The sequence below is a fragment of the Pieris napi genome, chromosome 4 (genome assembly GCF_905475465.1).
Source record: "Pieris napi chromosome 4, ilPieNapi1.2, whole genome shotgun sequence".
Taxonomy (NCBI): Eukaryota; Metazoa; Arthropoda; class Insecta; order Lepidoptera; family Pieridae; genus Pieris; species Pieris napi.
In genome coordinates, this window is record NC_062237.1 from 9,926,389 (window position 1) to 9,945,412 (window position 19,024).

General features: G+C 31.3%; 2 protein-coding genes across 6 annotated transcripts in view; one reads left to right on the top strand and one right to left on the bottom strand.

Moving 5' to 3' along the window:
- The window catches only part of LOC125049017 (sarcolemmal membrane-associated protein), a 24,892-nt gene extending 18,949 nt beyond the window's left edge, over positions 1 to 5,943 (bottom strand). For 2 of the 5 annotated variants that reach the window (XM_047648015.1, XM_047648011.1), the window contains exons 1-3: positions 5,592 to 5,846; positions 5,210 to 5,523; positions 3,139 to 3,255 (exon numbers count right to left, since the gene is read on the bottom strand). In XM_047648015.1, the coding sequence (XP_047503971.1) occupies positions 3,139 to 3,255; positions 5,210 to 5,431 (339 nt within the window). In that variant the 5' untranslated portion in view covers positions 5,432 to 5,523; positions 5,592 to 5,846. Of the gene's footprint in view, positions 1 to 3,138; positions 3,256 to 5,209; positions 5,524 to 5,591 lie in introns of all 5 variants that reach the window. The other 3 variants (XM_047648012.1, XM_047648014.1, XM_047648013.1) reach the window with 3 other exon arrangements.
- Positions 5,944 to 6,259: 316 nt separating this feature from the next.
- LOC125049018 (lissencephaly-1 homolog) overlaps positions 6,260 to 19,024 on the top strand; it is a 29,215-nt gene continuing 16,450 nt past the window's right edge. The window contains exons 1-2 of the mRNA XM_047648016.1: positions 6,260 to 6,422; positions 7,711 to 7,847. Coding sequence (XP_047503972.1) covers positions 7,810 to 7,847 — 38 coding nt within the window. The 5' untranslated portion in view covers positions 6,260 to 6,422; positions 7,711 to 7,809. The remainder of the gene's footprint in view (positions 6,423 to 7,710; positions 7,848 to 19,024) is intronic.

Genomic DNA, 19,024 nt, shown 5'->3' on the forward strand with positions numbered 1-19,024 from the left:
TAAAGTATTTTTGAACCAATTCGACTTAGGGTAAAAAACCTACCACGCTTAAAGGCCGGCAACGTACTCGCGAGCCCTATGGAATTAAGAGTGTCCATGGGCGGTATTACTTAACATCACATGAGACTTGCCCGTTTGGCCTTGTACTATAAAAACATCCTTTCCCAATCTATCTCAATATATAACTAGTACGGATATTAAGGAATACCTAATTTATATAATTTACATTTTACGAATTAATAAACACATTGCCTATTGTAAATCAACTCTCGTAGTAAGGCTAAAACGCATTTGATATGACACTGGTAAATGCTTTGTGCATTCCTAATGAGGGCACATTCAGTGAACTGATTTATATTAATTTTATTTACTAGTGCTTCTGATAATAATGTATACATTATACTACTAATATTAAAAGCGTTATGATTTTACATATTGAATTTAAACAGTAAATTATCGTCTGTCGGCACTGAGGTAATCATATTTTATTTCCATGTGATTTAACTAGACGAGACACATTTTTTTTAAATAAATAATTGTCTATTCAATGATACATCATTGAACATTACCATTTAACCTAATTTAGGTATTTAACATAAGATAGTGTCCATAAACACTACTTACAGTTACTATTAAGGGAATGTCGCTTTGTTCTATTTTTTTCTTACCACTGTTTAGGACTTGTGACTATCGTTCACTAACACTAATTAAAATGGTTGTGTAATTTTCAATCTTCTCACTAGGCCCGAAGGTACAATATTATACAAATTGGAAATAGGAAAAACTTAGCGGATATACTCAAACTTAAAATAACTTTATTCATATTTTATGTGCCACTTATGAACGTCAACAAAAAAAAGTTATGTTAAATTGATTCTAAATTTACATTTACTACCAGTTCGCAGGTCAAGGACGTAGAGGGGGCAAGAAGAACTGGCAAAAAACTCTCTGCCATCGTCAAGTTTTGAGTCATACAAATTGTTCGCAAGGCAGAGCAGCTTTAAATTTTTGAACTGGAGCAAATCAATCCCAAGGATTAGGATAATTTAAATAATAATCGTTAAATTATAATTGATTACATAGGTTCAAATTTAAGAATGGTTTCCAGGAAGCAGAAACCGTGATTAAGAAGACACCTCTTGAGGAGTGGATACAAAGATACAAATAAATAATAGTTCCGTATCGAACTCATTAGTCGCTACTTGTTAGTTGTTACATAAGCTCTCAAAAGGCTGAATAAAATAGGCTGTGGTCGAAATCTTTTGTGGGCGTCAGTGAGAGTCGGCACATTTCCATTCATAAGTGTCAGCGTACCGTCAGCAAAAAAGATTTAAACCAAAACAATCGAATTTCCTTAAAGGAAACATTTTTAAGAGAATCAATTAAAAGGTGTATTCAAAATGACAATTATTTTGTTTTACTAGAGTACCTAATTTGGTCAAATTAATCCAAATATGAAAAATTTCTTTATAAAAAAACTGTTGCTGTCTGTACCCATTCACACACGGGTGGGCGTTTTCGTCACATACTTTTGTTCACAATACATGTAAACACCGTGTAAAGATCGAGGAACTCTAGTAATATGACCACAAAAGATGCGCTATTCTATAGGAATCCGTGCCTTGAATAGATAACGTATACCATTCTTGTTGATATTTAACTTTATCGTACGCTTTTGAAAACATACGGAGTGGTATTCAAATAGTCAGCATATTCAAATAGTATTCAAATAATAGCATTACCAGACCAAACATATTATAATAGATAATTTTTTAAACTGAATTATTTTTTAATTTGTGAAGGAAACACTAATTTACTCTCCTAATTAATTGTTTTTGATAATCATGCAACTAAGTTTTGGATTTGCTTTGACAGGAAAACTGGGATTAAATATTTTCGTATTATGTTTTGAATAGCAGAGGAATAAGAAACAAATACAACCTCCTTGATAAACACTTTAGTCCACGAAAGCTTTTTATACAAATAAAATCTCATTAGTACATACACCTAGAAATAAGCTTTCTACAATTGAAAATGTCGGTTCAGTAGATTACTTCCTACATACACACTAAGAAACGTTTTTCTCTTTATAAGTTGGTATATAGATATTATAGCGTAACAATAATAGTAGGTACGAACCACTGTTCTACTCCCGTTAATTCATCTTGCGATATCAAATACGGCATACGTTAATCAAATTCGGTACCATAAACACAATGACATGAATATATTAGAAGATTATATATTTTGTATACTAGCTGACCCGGCATACGATATATGCATTGATTGCATACACATGCAGACATGCATGTGTATTAACTTTGCACTTTTGATTAGGTATAGTCGAGACTACAAAAAAACCTCGATAAATATTGTACTATATAAAATTCTCGTGTCGCGGTGTTTGTAGAAATTTTTTGTGCATATTGGGTGTGTCTGACAATCGGACAACATCTATTTTTCATCCCTCTAAATGTTAAGGGTAGTCCGTCCAACCCTAAATTATTATTTTTAATTTTTAGATAAATTTTATTTTTTTATGATACAGCATTAAAAAATACATGTACAACCCCAAATTTTCACCCCTCTACGATCAACCCCTATTTTGTTATTATAAATGATAAACATGGCAAAACGACGTTTTCCGGATCAGCTAGTTGTACTATAAGAAACAATCAAAGCTCAATAATAATACCAATTCCGAATAGGTAAATCGAAATATAGAATCCATTATAGATTTAAAGTATTTATTTTTGGACATCGATATGTGACCACCTCCCACACAAACAAATTAATTTATGGATAAACGAGGCTGTTTTACATATACTTATTTAGATTATGTTTTTAACTAGAAGCATCCAACCTATCATTAACAATATTCACTAACAAAATTTTATATTGCAAATGGCGGCCTTAAAATATATGCACTTTAAATATGCGTTCCAAATGATATATTAACGTGTTTTGTTTCGAAGTCACGACGCAATATTAGACTAAGCTGCCGTGTCATGTAGCACGGTGCACCCCTACTTGCTCAGTAGCTCAACCCTTTATTAGACTTCCAGGCATTCAGATACAAAAACTTCTCAAATTGGTGTAGGATTCATATTGTAATTTTAATTAGTTTAATTAACTTACCACAAGATAAAAATGCCCTTTATCGTAGTAGAGTGTCGCATGGTGACGAGAGAGTACTCGACAGTCGAATATTGTATTTGTCTGGCAAGGTGAACCACGATACACATATCTTCCGATCTGAAACATAACATCACCATCTTTATTTATGTCTCTTATGAATATTTTTAATTTCATTTGATTGATGGATCGTGTCTTGTTAACTTATTGGACAAGACACGCCGTTGACCAATAACAGTCAAGCGAAATTAGCCAACATTTCATTTACACGCTTGCCATTCTGTAAGCAAAAGTAGTAATGACTCCAATAGATCTAAGTTGTGTAACAACATAATAAATCCACCGTAAAAAGCAGACATAACTGCTTCCTCGCTACTTCCTAGCCATTTCTCAAAAATGGATTACATATACATGATAAATATGTTTGTTTACGTAGCATAAGTGAATTATAAAACATTGCACTACTTAAGTTCCGTCTGAATTTATCTATAAAGTCATTTCGTATGACAAGCGCGCGCCCAGCCATTCTTGAGTCAATCAGTATGACCCAACGCACTCGAGACGCTACAATTGTACATTGGCAATTAAATTTAACAAGATTAAATGGTGCTATTCCTAGCTACACATCTGCTGCGCTTGCAACGGAAGTTAATCTTATCATATTTTACATACAGGAAGTAGAGAATATGATAGGCTAGACCCAAAATGTATTGTTTATACTACCAAGGGACTAACAATTCTCTCGGTATTTCAGTGAAAGCTACACAAAAATAGCTTTGCTTATTAGGCATACCTAATGTGATTATTAGAAATCGTTGTTTATATGGTGTAAAAATTAATTACAGTTGTATTTTATTTTCAGACTAAACCAAGATTTGATGATTGATTGTGTATAGGGATATTGATAATGTATATTCTTGCAACAATCTCGGCAACACAAGAACCTAGGAATACCAAAATTTTATTGAGGACTGGGAAGACAAGCTTTGAACTACCTTGCATATATGAGCTTCAAGTAATAGTATGCTTCTCTATACAGAACATTATCATAAATACTAAAAACAGAGTCTTCTATCAATTAAAATTTACTGTTTTGTTTTAGATGTCGTTTTATAAAATATATACAAGCAGTGTAGATTTATGATGTCCAAACAAGATGATAGATTCACTAAACTATCACACAATTCTACAGTAATGTTACAAACAGATAAGACATGCTTTGTCTAATGGCGACATAAGATGTTGCCCAGATCAAATTGAGATAAAATCTATCTGCCAAATACCATTATGTATATACGTGTCCACTTACAAAGAAGGTCTTATCAGATTAGTAAGACAAGTTTAATCTTTATTAACTATTTGACTTTAAACTATATTGTTTACAGTGATAGTTACTTAAATATAATAATTTTCTTAATTAACAGACAAGCAATTGATAACAACAACATTGGCATGCCTTCTGTAATTTTCACCTCCTCTTCAATATGTAAAATTTCATTATGATATTTAATAAAAATATTTTAATGAAATTATTATATCAATATATTTTGCACTTTTTAATTGTAAATCAAGCTTCAAAAGTTGTTTTATTTTGTTAAAATCTATTAAAACAAAATGATATAAATCTTTTACATGATCTTTATATCAATATATTTTACACTTTATGGTTGTAAATCAAACTTAATTTTGTTAAAATCGATTAAAGGCAAAATGAATTATCTATTACATGATCTTTTGGCGAGTGCAAAAAAAGTAAAGCTAAGCCAAAAGTATCTAGTAAGAAACAAGTTCATTCATAGAATAATCATATATAGATAAAAGAATTAGGCTTGAAAATTGGCACCTATTACATAGTTATGGCAATGGAAGATATAAGTATATATACTAATATTAAATAATATATGTTGCATGTCCTTAGATTAGTATATAATACTTAAAAGAACATTTGACAATTATTTTAATAGAATTTCATCAACAGTTAATTTGAAAATAAGCAATTGTGGAGCTGATTAAAATTAAAATTAGTACATCTTTTCCAAAATAATTTTGGTTTTTGAAACTTCCCTAGAATTACCTTTACTGGTTCCTCTAGTGTGACTCGCCTTTCTTCAAATGGTAGCGAGTTCGTGTGGGGAATAAAAACCGCCCGAGGGACACCCACATCCTGGTTGTTGGTTGGGGCCTCTGACCCAGCTGTCCATGTATAGTCCATATTCTTTACAGTAGCCGTCATTTGTGGTTTTAATTTCTTATTTCTTGCTATCACCATCCTACAGCTATCCTTCAAAGTTAGCATTTAGTGCTCCCACGAACGTAACGAGAAACACATCGTATTTGATAGATTAACCACTGGCCAATTGGTGAAAGGTGGATATTATTCACTGCCATCTTGAAGAAAAAATCAGATAATAGAAATATCAAGCCACGGATCTAACAAAACAAACTAGTATACCTACTTTACGATTTAGAAAATATGAAACTTGATTCCTTTCGTACTAGTCAATTACTACTTATTTGCAATCCACAGAATATTCATTAAATAAACATAACATCTAACATTTTTACATTACTTTTAACCTTTGAACCGCTTTTTTGCTTCAAATACAACTGAATTTAATACTTGAACGGGGCGTTAAGTCTTGATTAAAGAATTAATCGTTCGGAGAACTTACGAAATGGGTGAAGAAATCGGACATTTGTTTTGTTGAGTTGGGTTGGTACTTGGTTGTAATTCGTCATTGGTTGATCCGTCGTTCACTGTTTTTTGTTCATTTGTTCCTCTTTTCTCTATTCCTTTAAAATGTAGATTTTTACGCAAGAAAGTAGTGTTAGTAAAAATTAAAAAGAAATTTGAACTTATTACTTTATTGGATAAACTTAAAATAATCGTACATCGTGTGAAATATATTTTTAGGCTATAATTTAAATTAATTTTCTTATATTATCTTACATACTTTTATAAGATTTAGTATTTTAGAACTTAGTTTTGAATTAACTGTGGTATACTAGTATTATCTGTTTTGATATTGACAAATGATCACTTGATATGAAATGAATGACAATTGATACATATGTGATACTTGACGTTTAGTTTATGGTTATACTCCAGCTGTCATTTTCAACAGTGAATTTTCAGTTTGTCATTTGAGAATTGAGTAGAATTTCAATCGGTGATCCATTGCTGATTCCATCGAAAACGGTTTCTGCCTTGAGTCCCAGTGTGAAGTGAAATAAAGTGTGTGACAAATAATTAAATTCTGTGCGAGCTTAAGTGTTTGTATTTTTTTGTAAGTATAGTGATCAATTGTTGTGCAAGAGAATTTTAGGTCTTTTCTATTGCTACGGTTACCGTTCAAGCAATATGGCCGTTCGACTATTTCATATTTTAAACGAGTTTTCTATATAAGTAACGTCTTTAAGGAAGAATAATACTTAGTTATAAATATTTGTTTTCTTTTATTTTATTTAAATATGTTTTTTCAGCTATTATGAACTTATTTCGTTGATGTGGCAATTTGACAGAACATATCTTTTGACGTAAATTGTGATTTGTGAGTCACATAAAAACATTTAATATTCTTCTTATTTTTCACCTTATTATTTATGAGATATTCATTGAAGTTAGAATAAAATATATGATTATTATTAACAACATAAATACACATGTCCATTATCTTATTTAGGTCCAAAATAATCAACCCCAGTCACAGTAATTTTTCAACTATGCTTTTACTGTGTATACAAAATTACTTTATACCTTTAGCTACAGGGATACTTTTTCTTATCAAGACAATAAAAAAGAGGATAAATAGTTTATAAATATATATTTGTTGCTGTGATTAAATACAAATTATGCCACAAAAAACACACCTTGGTTATAAAATGTTGTATATTTTTTTTATATTTCTTGGTTTAAAAAGTTATTAGCAAAGATTTTCAAGGCCTAAACAACTACCTATTTAAGTAATTGAGGTTGGTTTAGATAACAATATAATAAATGAAAAACTATGAAGTTGTTTTCTATTTGATATTAATTTTGTTTACTATGTTTAAGTATTAATAAATATACATTCTTAATTCTCTTATTACAAATGTTGTTTGCCAATTAGATATATCTTAAGGTTAATGACCAGCTGATTGTGTAATTAAGCTACTATATTGACAATAGATTTATCCTTGACATAGAAGCCATAGTTTCTTAAAATTTCTTATTAGATGAAGCCAAAAGAGTGGCAGAGGTAGCAAATGAAATTGATATATTAAGTGAAATATAAGTAATTTAATGATATATAATTAATGTTATAGAAATATTCTAGTTACTGCTGCTGATTTTAGACTCAATCTATTATCTCACTCATTACAAATCTAATATTTCAGTCATTAAGAGTTGTGTGTATAAAATAGAATATTTATATCTAAAAAACAAATTGTATTCCTTCTAGTTAGATTAATAAAATCTAACCATCATAAAGTTACAGTCCTAAAAGAGTTAAACTAATTTTATTATTTCTCTGAAATTTTTATATATTCCATTTTTTTCCTGGTGTATATAAATATATTAAATTGTGTTCCTAGGTGTGATAATGGCAACAGTCTTAACACCATCACCTGCCTGAATTTACAACTCAAGTGCAGATAACCTAAGGCCCTAGTATCAAGCATCAACCAACCACAATGAAAATGGTGTTGTCACAACGACAACGAGAGGAGCTGTAAGTTTTTATATTATTAGAATTATTTATAAGAGCTAACTACATGTGAAATGAAAGACAATCTTACTAAAATTGATCAAAAAAGTTTAATAGTACATATAAGATTCATTACTATATTACTATTTATAATATTCTGTTATATCTGTAAGTATAGAAGCCACTCCTAAAATGAAATTTAGGGATATTTATGATTAAAATGTAAAATAGTTTACTAAGGGGCTGATTAAAAAATATGTTTATAAGTTTTGGTCCATATGTAGAATATCCTTTCTGTTGTGGAATTTTAATTTAATTAAGAAATCAGAATGCTCCTATTTATAGCAAACACTATTCGGTTTTGGTATAATTAGTCATAATTGAATTGTTTGTGGAAAGCTTGTATCAAAATTTCCAACCACATTCTTTACATAATATTTTACAGAATATAAATGCTTTGGTTTTAAAAAGCTCAAAGCTTTATCTTGCAATTGAAGGCATTCAAGGCTGACCCACTGATTCTGTTCAATATTTAAGTGTTGTATTATGTCCCTTTAAATTGAAATATAGGAAGTCAATTGCCCCAGTAATCTTGTTTGCTCAATGTTACATTAAAATGCTTTTTGTTGCCATTTGGAAACATGATCATTAATATACTGTATTATACAATATTATATCAAGATTGAGCAATAATATAATAAAATATTCATAACTGTTCTTGTGAACAGAATTGTTTAATTATACAGTTTAATGCAATGATGTGTAGACATTTTAAACAAAAAAATACATGATTTCAGATAAGTTCTCGTAGGTTTTATGTAATTTTGATAGTTTTACTACAAGCAAGGGACATGTGATTCATATAATTTTAAGTTATAAACATATATTTTATAGCTTAACTTATGTAATGGTAGTATTAAGCAGTTGTCTTAATTTCACATCTTTAATTACTCAACAAATCCAGTTAGGTATGTGTAACCGTATTTTAACGATTGATTTCCTTCCGCGTGTCTAGTGTTTTATTAGTGTTTATTATAACTTTAAATTTTAAACTCACATAATCAGAGGATATTTATCTGCATAATATAATGACTTGTGATTGTGATAATTTACATACTACCGTGTTAGTATATTTTTTATAAGTAAATTAGTTGATCCACGCGACCTCGTCTGCTTAACATTATGACAAAAACACTGTTTATCCTTTTTCAAGGTCTCTAAATGATGAATTTTTAAAACTTACAAAATTGTTTAAGTTGAATTTTCGGATTTCTTAAACTAAACAATAAACAAAATAGTAGAATAGGCTCTGAATAAATCTAAGTCATAAAATAAAGTAAATAGGTGATCATATGTATTTGTTACCTCATTCAAAACAACACCTGTATAAACTAATACACCTGAAAGAGACAACTATATAAAAATAGTGGAACAAGAAAAAGAAATTTACTTTTTCGTGGTACAAAAAAATGAAGGTTTGCGCCTGCTATCGCCTCGCACGTCATCTGACCTTTGAAAGTAACAGTGTTATAATTTTGTGCCGTTGACCCCGCAGAACAAAACGAAACAATATCAAACAGCTTTCTTTACAGCACAAATCCTTATCTACTACACTGATTTGGTATATAAATCAAGGTCGGCATAAGCTGATTCGGCCTTAAACGAACTGATATGATATTCATATCTTCTAAATTACTTAAATGCCAGTCTCGCTAAATGCACATGTTAATTAAACATTATATTGACTACTAGGTGGCCTGGCGAACATCGTACTGCCTATCAGTCGATTCATTATTTTTTTTAAATACTTATTCTGCTATTCGGGACACCGGTCTTGCTAGTAAGATAAAAAAAAGAAAGTTGATAATACAACAAATAAATTATGTCAAAAAATAAAAAGTTACCTTCCCGGAACCCCTCCACTAACACTTAAACTTTATGGTATGGTATTACTTTTATGTATTATTAATCTTTTGTATGGGAATGAAGTGTTGTTTTTAGTCTTTTTCACTAGATTTTTTTTAAGTTTTCTCTTCGTAAGAACCATCCTTGTACTTCAAGGAATATTATAAAAAAAGAATCAGACAAATCGGTCAAGCCGTTTTCATGTTATGTCGTGACAACGGAAAACGGGTTTCATTTTTATATATTGACTATTATTGACGATCCAAGAACTCATTGAACTTTTAATTAGTTTATTTTGCGATATTTTCTATAAATGTAATCTTAATTCATGTTCTTAACCGCATCGTGACCTGACGTACTTCGATATCTATGTATTCGTCGGGCCAAAGTGAAAGGAAAACACGGGCATTAAAGATTATTCGAAGATTAAATCGGAATAAAACGAATTCGTATTGGGGGATATTTCTAAGAAAACATGAACAGGTTTATATTTCTAAGTTAAAGTGCATCTAATATATAAAATTCTCGTGTCACAGTTTTTGTTGCCATACTCCTCCGAAACGGCTTGACCGATTTTGATGAAATTTTTTGTGCTTATCCGGTATCTATGAGAATCGGCCAACATCTATTTTTCATCCCCCTAAATGTTAGGGGTAGTCCACCCCTAAATTTTGTATTTATTTTTTAGACAATATTTTTAATTTCTATGATACAGCATTAAAAAATACATACAACCCCAAATTTTCACCCCTCTACGATCAACCCCTATTTTTTATTATAAATGATATACATGGCAAAACTACGTTTGCCCGGTCAGCTAGTTTTTGTATATTAACCTAGCATTTAATTGAGATATCTTAAACTGTTTGAGGAAGTTTGACGGTAAATTCTATAAGATAAAGGTTTTACAAATCTATTTTTATAAGCTGCAACAGTTTGCCAACAATTTATCGACGTTCACCTTCTCCATGTGTCTTGATACTTTTTAATATTTAATACTTATTCGTTTTCCCACGATCGAAACTTTTATATTGACCAACTCATCCGCATTTCTCCGGTCGATAATTTCAATTGTAAGAATATCATTCCGCATTCCGTTCAAATACATTGTGTTAGGGATCGAGGCCACTGCCAGAGTGTCACTTGTTTAATTGTTTTAAAACACTTCTTGCAATTTTTATATTGATAACTGAACTCATTTCAAATTCAATGTTTGTGAAATAAAATTCTTCACTTAATGCCCTTTAATTGCTAACACTATAAAATATTTTTTTCTGTAAAGTGCGTCATGTTTTATTACCTAAAATCTCTACTAAATCTACAGTACGCCAAAACTTGATTACATTTTACGCAAATTCTTTATATTTCGTTCGAAACAAGTTCGTTTTTTATGTCGTAACATACATTGCGTCATACATTAGTTTGTTTATTTGTGAGATGATTTCATCTTATGAGCTTTGACAGCTTTGCAACACTTGTCAGACCGGATTAAAGACAAATTCTGTTTCAAAACATGTGTAACTCTTATACAGCTTTGTTATTGAGGCTATAAGTGGAGCAGTGAAAGTAAAAAAACTATTAATTCTCGATACCTGACATGGTTCAGCGACTGAGCTGATGATTAATCTTTGAATTTGGTATTGTAGAAATGCTTAAAGGTCAATCAAAAATGTATTTGGTTTCAACAATTCGCAAGTTACACGTAATCATTTATCGATCTAGATTTAATAATGAACCTAGGCTCTTGATAATTTTTTATTCAAGGGCCAAGGTCAAAAAAATGAGCTTTTCGAAATTTTCAGCAAAACGGTAAGTTTTATCATAAAAGTACCTCAGACAAAAAGTGTACATCATACAATTATCTATAAAAAATGTATCAATACTTTTTTTCTTACGAGCCACCGTTTCTGAGATATAACGATTCAAAAAGTTATAAAAGTTGTTCCTTACACGGGAATGATGGGGAACTTCTAGACATTGTTTTTAATTATGTTTTGAACAATTTCACAGAAATTCAGCTTGTTGGGACTTTATGTAACTTCGAATGTCTAAATTGACCGGGCTATAAAGCTCATTTTTGTTACTGATCATTAGTACTAGTTTTTGCAAAGCCACTAAATAAAGTTTTATTTCAGCGTTGTGATCAACTTCTTTAATTTGTCATTATAACTCATCTAAGTTTTGCAATAGTCCGTCATCATAATATACAATACACCGTGAGAACTCTTTGATACTAGACTTTGTCATAGGTACCCTGTTCATGTTAGGTGTAAAAACATAAGTAATTAAGGCACGCCTGACAAATGGTTTGGTCTGTTGGCCAAGAGTTCTTCTATTAAATTGAATGAGACATAACTAAAATGAATTGACTAGAGAAAAAATTACGTCACAGTATTACCATAATCGATCATGATCGTAATCTTTCTTATGCAACTTTGTATTAGATATGGTAGAAAGCGGTTAACTTATGTCTAATATTTGGCTCATACAATTTATGACTCGTTGGAATTCGGCGATGGTGTTAATTTGTATAAATTTTCGCAATTCTAAACTTGAATATTGTATAATGTCTGCGTATTCACGAAAGAATCAGGACCTCTTTGGTGTGTTCAATTAGATTGTTTTTTAACTTTATTATTTTGATTTTTTTTTTTAATATAACTAAAATGATTTAACTAGTACATAATCTCGTATTCGAGTATTTTTTTAAAGGAACATGGTTCATATAACGTTGACGTCAAAACTGCGATTTATGTAGATATGCAAACTATTCCGTGACTCATAGTATTTGTCATTAGGATGCTAGTGTAACTGATAAATCAGACTCTAAAATGACGTGAAAAAACTGTTTGCAATTACGATTTAAAGAACTTATTTAACTTTTCTATTATAATTCTTAGATCTAAAACAATTTTTTATTGTTAATTTTTTATTTAATTTAAGTTATTTAATTTTTTATATGCTAAGCCTAGGATATTACGTTAGAGACGGCCTAATTAATATTAAAAAATTATTATTGTCACTTATTAGCTGTGAACTAGTATTAGATTTTACAATATATGTGCAGACATCGTTCAAGTTCTCATAAGATGTTAGATGTGCATTAGACAGATAAGCGAGAAAACATTCCCATCATCAAGAGACTGAACTTGTAATTTTAAGGTCCAAGACCCGTTGTTCGCCGGTTTGCAAGATCGCGTGGAATGCAGACACCGGTCGTCGAAGGCTAGATGTTCTGCCGCATGCCGCGTACTCTGCATATTACCTATATATTCTTCTATTATCTACATTCATAATTCGTTGTCCGTCTTACAAGTCGCAATATCGCATTCAACGGTTTATATGATGCATAGATTGGGATGTGGTGTTGCTTATTAACACCTAGCGATGTCTGAATTCGTCGGAAAATGTATATTCCAAATATCTCCTTCGAATTAGAGGTAACGCCAGCGGGCTCCAATACGCCCATAAATATCATGAGGATATTTCCGGAGTAGTTGTCCGGCGGGAGACGCCAAGTCTTTTTAGCAAATAATGTCGCTTTTTAGGAATGTTTTATTGACACTCACACACACACCCTGCTGCCTAGGTTCTCGGCTGCAGATCTGCCTGATCGTGTGCCTGATAGGCTACTGTAGGGGTCCAATAAATAATTAAAAATAATAAACAAAAATCTCCTTGATACCGATAAGCTTTAGGTCTTATATACTGTAAAGCATATATTCAAATGTTGATGCAGACAGCAGATATCGTGGTTTAATTTGCCTGGAAAGTTATTTCAATGCAAAACCAGAGTGCATATGTAGTCTTTGCGTTAATGGGCTTGCGTCTTGAGGACGTTATAATATAGCATTTGCGGAAGATTTTTTTAATCGTTTCCTGTTTCGTTGGAAATGACATCAATAAAAGGCATTGAAACCTATCAGGGTAAAAGTTCAATGATTTTTCACATGTAGAACGTTGACCCTATTCTAGTTTTTAAACATTTATTCATAGAAATTTACAAAAGGGGTTTTGTACGTGTTTTTATCGTTATAAATGCAGAACTAATAATTCGTTATGTAATTTTATTTTTAGATACATTGTAAGATATTCTCGGTAAATAAATTTATCTTATCATTATAAATTTTCTCTAATGATTTATATACCTATATATAATGGTTTAACATTTATGAATATCTTTCACACTGTCTTACATAAAACCAAAAGTCCAAATCAAAGAAAATCGTAGCAAAGTCCCTGTAGAAGCTTTTTGACAAATAACTTCTAAAGGTAATCGCAATGACGCAGCTCAGTTTTGACGTAGAAAGCCGGCGCCTAAGCTCGATCGATACGCGTGGGAGGCTTCCCCTCTTCCCTGCAATGGGAGGACAAAAGTTTCAACTCTGCCATTCATAATTGCGTCATTGATGCTATGAAAAATATATACACTGGTAGAATATAAATTGGTTTGCACTCTGATTTATTATTAGTCAAGTTGACAACAATTATTATATTAAGATTATACATTATTTAGTAACAACCTTCGAATAAATACATTTTGTGTTTCCGGAGAAACGTGCAGAATCACGATGTTTTCCGGCAATGCACTTACGAGGTCTCTGGCAATGTGAGTGTTTATGGGCAACGGTATCACTTAACATCAGATGAGCCTCCTGCCTGTTACATAAAAAAAAAGTATTTGACGCAGTCTTTATTATTTGATACCTTACAAATCGTCATCATCGTAGAACAATGACGGATTTGAAATCCTGAATCCACTTTTTATCGTATTTGGATACTACATTGACTAAATATTACGGTACATTAAAAAAAATCCATGTGATTTAAATTTCAAATTAATCAGTCGGTTAAGTGACAGATTTGATAGACGCTTATTGATTTTTCTAGAAAAACTGTGTAATTTAATTTTAATATTTTTATTTTGTTTCAAAAGAAACCCTATTTTTTGCTTGTATGCCAATTTTCATAATTACAGAATATGAATTTAAAAAGTTATGACTAACTAACATGATTATATTATTTTGAAATGGCTGCCCTGTAAAGTTTACTATTTGTCAGATCCGTCCGAACTACGAGGATGTTAGCATCCTAATATGGACTTTATCTATGATGGCTAGAGTTCTAAGTGTTTGGGAAAGCTAAAATAGGATGAAGGTACCCTTTATATCCACCCTCTCTGAAGTTGTGATATGTAATCGATATAATGTTTCACTCGAATAACCTGCATGAATGAAAGATGCGTGTTAAAATAAACAAGACAATTACGCAATATTCGAATAATGCTTATCTAAACAAACCTTGAATGCATACACTATTATAAACAAACGTAACACACATTTCAGATAGGTTAGGCGGTCGATAAATATGTATATCGGATTTTTGTTGAAATAATATGATCTGATAATTAAAAGTATGAAAGCCGATCACACAAATAGAAATACAGCTGTTGGGATGGGGATTGGATTATTTATGTTCAACCTTTATAAAGTAATGATATAAATAAAAAAGTATAACATTATTAGGTTTGCATTACTTGTTCTCTTGTAAACCCAAATCTCTATCCACTTTTAAAATTTGTCACCAAACGCATATATATATATATATATTATGTTGTCGCATAATCCCAAATGATATTATATATTTATTTCGTATTCCTACAGCTAACATAAATTATATACAACAAAAAACATATAGCCAAAGATGGAATACATAACAAGATAATACATAAAAAAAGGTTCAAATATTTGCGAGAGGAAAAAAATGTATAAAAATTATTTAATCCGTGATATCTAATTCGGGTGTGCTGTGTGATGGTGTGTATGTGGGGTGTGCTCATTATGCAGGTGATTAAGCTCTATGGATATTCTTAATACTTAAGCATATTCCGCGATAGCTTAAACGTCAAGCTTAAATATTGGTCGTTGTATGTCCGGGCTGCGTGATATAGACATAGACATAACATTTATTACAAACAAAAACACACACACATAAACACACAAAATAACAATACTTAAAGAAAACATATATATATTTGCCTGATATTTCAATGTAGGTACTTCCTAAATGAGAATTAGGCTTAACGCATGTAAGGTCCAATAGTTGCAACATAGTCATGGCGTCGTAACTTTTCGGAAACGACTAAGAATTCGAGTAAATATGTAAATTCTTACGTGCTCTTCATTGCGATGAAACTAATTACGGCTTGTTCCATTTTAATTCCTTTGTTTTGATGACGCGAGACGTGCTCTATTATGGGCAGTGTCTTTAGGTTTCTTTAAGTACCTTACGACAGGTGATCGACGTATTATTGTATGTTTTTCGTAACTAGTTTAACGTATTGGGTTTAACTTTGCAAGCCAAGTGTTAAAGGATCCAAAAATTAATAATATAAATATAATGAACAGATATTGTTTTTTATTAATACAGTCAAAACCGTTTACGACGACATCGTCTAGAAAAACATACCGGTTATATTGACCAAAATCAAAGGTCCCGGCTGAATTCCATTGTATTAGGTACTTAATAACAACGTCATCGGCTGTTAGTTGTTACGACTATCGGATTTTACGAATAAATATGAGTAGTCCCTTCGATGTCGTTATAACAGATTTTGACTGTATGTACGTAATTTATCAAATACGCTACGGAAGGTCTATAAGCATAGATAATAATACAGAGAAACATATAACCAAAAATATATTTTCTAACCTGCTAACTCCAGCCGAATTTGTATAGAGATACGTGACAAGTGTGAGTTATTGTCATTCCCATACAATGTTATATTTATTAGCTGGTCACGTCTGCAGATAATTTTGTCTAAGGCCCATTGTAATATAAAAAAACAAATGAATGTTGGTACAGATCCTTCTCTCTGATATCAACAAGTAGATTTTCTTAAGCTTTGTATATTGTTTCATTGTTATAATTATTTGTATTTTTGTCGTCTTATTTGTGATTTTCTATATTGTATTGTCTTGGCTTTCCATGATTCTTTTTCTGTGAAACTGGTGTAGATCCAATACTAGTTTTATATTATAGTCTTGTTGTTTCTATTAAAGTATCTGTTTGTTTCCTGATACATATTCCAGCCTCGAATTAGAATCCCTTTCACCAAATTGTTTGAATAGCTCCCTGAGTTGTAGAAACTCGACCATTAGACATTGTTTACTTATAAATACGAGTTGAATATCCATTGCAAATGTTACGCTTACTCTGATTTGCATCATTATGTTTGTTCAGTTAACAAGTAGCTACAGGGTGAAGTAAATACATTGTTTCAATACTATTTAAATTTTTATTGATTTACGTAGATATGCTTCATTGGTGCAATGTCTGCATAGTGGCTAAGTAATTCTCAATCTAGTGGGAAAACCATTGCTTTTCCTTAGGTTGGCAGCTACTTGCCAATAAATGTAGTGTCGTTGAATGATTAGCGCCATAACTCAGCAAATTATTCTCTATTATAGTTCGACTGAATTTGATATGCAATATAATTTTACGCTAGATATTTTTGACGTTTACAGAGGATTTCTGGATGTACAAAACTAGGACACTCTGTATTTATTTTAATGTTTATAGTCGTGTAATTGTTTTGTTTGTAAGGTGTGTTTGATTAATTCATGTTTATTGGTAATGTCAGTAGTAATTTAAATATAATATATGGAGCATAATGAATCTCTTCGGAGTAAACTACTTCGAGGCTGGAATATGTATCAGGAGATATGTGAAACCGTTTTATTCAAATATGTTCATAACGAAACATGCTGATAGATTTAATGTATGTAAACATGTAAGCACGGATAATCAAACCCAATGTCTCGCATTTTCTAGCAAAACTAAATAATTTTTTGCTATACATATACTTTAAATATACATTTCCAATGATTAATCTGTACCAAAACGTCCTATGGTGATCACTGTTGGCCTAGGGGCTTCAGCGTGCCACTCTTATCACTGAGGTCTATGTGCGCATTTAAAACTCGCTCTTACGAGGGAGGGAAACAGCCTTAGAGTCTAAAAATCGACGGCGTTTGTTAGTCATTAATGGCTGATACTACTTGCCTGTTAGATTAACAAATGATTATGAAACAGATACAAAAATCTGAGGCCCAGACCTAAAAAGGTTGTAGCGCCACTGATTATTATTAAAAGGATTTCAATGTCCTAATTACTTTCGCGGTACTTTGATAATAAATACACACTGCATTACATTTAACTATGAATCACACTTTTAATGATAAAAAATCGTTTATAACAAAAATTGAGATTAGACCCTTTGCCATTTCATTCGTAGAAATGGTTCGTGAAAGTTAATCCCAAGTGAGTTCATACAAAACCACTTTCGCTGCGTAAGTACATTTGCAAAAACTTTAACCATAAGTTTTTACTATATATTACGTAAGCCGCGTAGCTTTACCAAATTATATTATCTTTTTTATGTGAGTGTCTCTAATTTATAAGAAATTAGTTATTTGGTTAAAACGTATTGGTGTTATACATAATGGATATCATATGATGATGTTTGGGTATTTGATAACTCTATAACATTTTGGGCGCTTATAAAATCGCCAAGGTTCGTCAGAGATTTGGCGTGGTGAACGAAAGCTGGCGCGAGTATTCCTTGCCTGTAGATCTTATACCAAAATTTTAAAGTTTAATAAATTATACCAAAATTATACAAACAATATTGTCGTTTTAGCTACTGAAAAATTTACTATTTATTTGCTTCTTTGTTTTTATTTGTTTGTTTGTCGCGTCACTAAGGTGCCTGCTGAAGATAAAGAAGGTTTCCGAATTCATTACATTTCGTTAAATTATGGAACCTTAGAATCAATTTAATAGCTTTTTGAGGTATAAAACGTTTAGAAATGAGGGCATTAGTGCGAATGAACTTAATAAAAAAAATACGGAAAGAATAGTTGGATTATCAAACTACATATGCAAGTGGAAACAAAGCTAAGAATAGACAGATTTATTTCTTACACAATACTTAAAGAATATCTTTGGCATGACTGCGGTTTGTATGTTTCTTATGTAACGTGACACTGGCTAGGAGATAATCGTGTTCGTACGTTGAACTCACTGTTGATATTTAATAAGTGATATAATATGTGAAAAAATTATCAAATGGGGTAATCTAAATGTAATGTAATCGTGGTGTTACGTTTAGCAGTGTTTTATCCCACCCAGACAGCAGTGTTGGCCTAGTGGCTTCAGGTTGCGACTCATCCGTCTGGTCGTAGGTTCGATCCGGGGCTTTGCACTAATGGACTTTCTATGTGCGCATTTAACAT